Genomic DNA, 2,032 nt, shown 5'->3' with positions numbered 1-2,032 from the left:
AACAACAACAACAACAACAACAACAACAACAACAACAACAACAACAACAACAAGAGGACACCAAACACAATTGAGGACAACAAACTATATGTTAGTAAAACTACTCCCAGAGTCCGTGGACTCCAACAACACACCGGTGGGCACACAGCTACTGATCGTGTGGATCGTCTGCTCTCGTGACGTCACACCGGTCACTGAGGGACTCCTGCAGTCTCCTCCCTGGATGGTCAGTACATCCGGGTCACGCTGACCACTCGGGGTCACTCTGTCTTTCCGGGAGGAATGAAGCAGGGAAGCAGATTTGTTTTGAGCTGGTCTGTTAAGAGATGATCTATTTTGAGCTGGTTTCTTTTGAGCAAATCTATTTGGAATAAATTTTGTTTGGGTTGGTCTATTTATTGCAGGAGATTTATCATCAATCAATCTGTCTAGAGTCAATCTATTTTGGTCACCGGGTGTTATGTTTGTAACGGAATGTCTGGAGTTTGATCCCCTGGAAGAAGTATGAATGATGTCGCTTCGTTCTGCTGGGTTATTGTTTGGAGGTATTTTGGGAGGTGGGTGGGTGCTGATGGGTGTAGAATTCCGTGTGTATTGATTTTGTGATCTGTCCGTGTGGACGTGGTTGGGTTGACTTCTGTTGTTCGGCTGTCTCAAAAAGGGTGGGCGGTTGTTTTGACCTGTGGGGGCGGAGGGGAGTGGGTGGGGGTTGGGAAGGGTCGACTGTCGCGGTTGGGAGTTTGGAGGTGATGGATCTCGAGAAAGCCGCGGCGTTTTTCAGTTTTTTCACCAGTGGTAGGAAGCGGGTGGCGACTGTTGCTGGTTTGTGGGTGGAGATTCGTGGGGAAGGTGTAGTTCTAGGTGATGTTGGGTTATGTGGGCTTCTAGAAAGCGGTGATGAGGACGATAATGATAATGATAATGATGTTGGTGATGCATAGTTGGTGCCGTGTGGAGTGGTGAGTCTAGAGTTGTGGTGCTGGTGGTGGTGCGGGTGGTTTGGTGTGTTGCTTTTTGCAGATGGTGTGGGGTCGGAGGGATGGAGGTTGCTTGACTGTTGGGGCGGGGGTCTGTAGGGTGCCGATTTCGCCACGGGCGGGAGGGGGTCTTTGGCGGAGGGCTGGACGAGCGCGGGGCGGGACGGGATTTCCCGCTTGATGACGTCATTTTGGGGGCGACCTTTCCCGCTCGAGTTGCCGCCCTTGTTCGCTTGTTGTTTAGTGACGTTTTCTTTTGTGTGTGCGACCGTATCTTTTGTCTCGTTGTCGTCATCTTTGACCTCCTTTTCCCCATCTACGTCCCCGCCTCCCTCGTCTACTGAGTTTCGTTCCTCGTCTTTGTCAAACATATTCGGAGAATTGTCCAGCTCTCTCTCCAACTCCTCCACCGTTACGATTGGCTGTGAGCTCGGCACTGCGGACGTCTGATTGGTCAACTCGTTCTCCACCCACACAGTAGCTCCACCCACGACACCATCGTTCGCTTTAGTGTCGTTGACAGGCGCGGGATCAGAAGAGTTCTGTGGAATTTGTTGAGGGTCTTTTGCGTCTTCGTTGAAGCCGGAGTCTGAACTATCCTTCTTTGACGCGTCTTTCTTTGTGGTGACGTCATTCTCTTCTGCCTTACCCTCTTCAACGATTGGCTGAGATGACGTTTTCTTCCCCGCCACAGTCTCATTTATTTCGTTGACTGTCTCCAGCGTTATTTCCTTACCACTCTCATGATTGGCTGATTGTGATTTGTCTCCGTTCTGATTGGCTGACAGTGAATTTTCTACGTCCTGATTGGCTGACTGTGATTTTTCTTCACCCTGATTGGCTGGTTCGGATGCTGAGGTCGTCTCCGGGACGGTTGGGAGGGGCTTGGCAGGTGCTGCTGCTGCGTTATCGGCGGGTTTTTTCTTCTTCTTCGGCCTCCACAGACACGTCATGCTGTCGTTGCTCTCGCCCATGTCTGTGCGGCCGGTCAGCCAGAAGGTCTCCATTTTACCTTTGCCCTGGGGGGTGGGGAGTGAAACAGTTTAGTTTGTGTG

General features: G+C 51.1%; 1 protein-coding gene across 1 annotated transcript in view; it reads right to left on the bottom strand.

The window, feature by feature from the left end:
- Nucleotides 1-84: 84 nt before the first annotated feature.
- The window catches only part of LOC106012698 (adenylate cyclase, germination specific), a 73,122-nt gene continuing 71,174 nt past the window's right edge, over nt 85-2,032 (bottom strand). Inside the window, exons 8-9 of the mRNA XM_035971590.1 lie at nt 681-1,996; nt 85-316 (exon numbers count right to left, since the gene is read on the bottom strand). Of these exons, the coding sequence (XP_035827483.1) occupies nt 85-316; nt 681-1,996 (1,548 nt within the window). The remainder of the gene's footprint in view (nt 317-680; nt 1,997-2,032) is intronic.

This window comes from Aplysia californica, unplaced genomic scaffold (genome assembly GCF_000002075.1).
Source record: "Aplysia californica isolate F4 #8 unplaced genomic scaffold, AplCal3.0 scaffold00467, whole genome shotgun sequence".
Classification (NCBI taxonomy): domain Eukaryota; kingdom Metazoa; phylum Mollusca; class Gastropoda; order Aplysiida; family Aplysiidae; genus Aplysia; species Aplysia californica.
The sequence above is the reverse complement of the archived record's forward strand: the minus strand, read 5'-3'. Positions and strand labels throughout refer to the sequence as shown.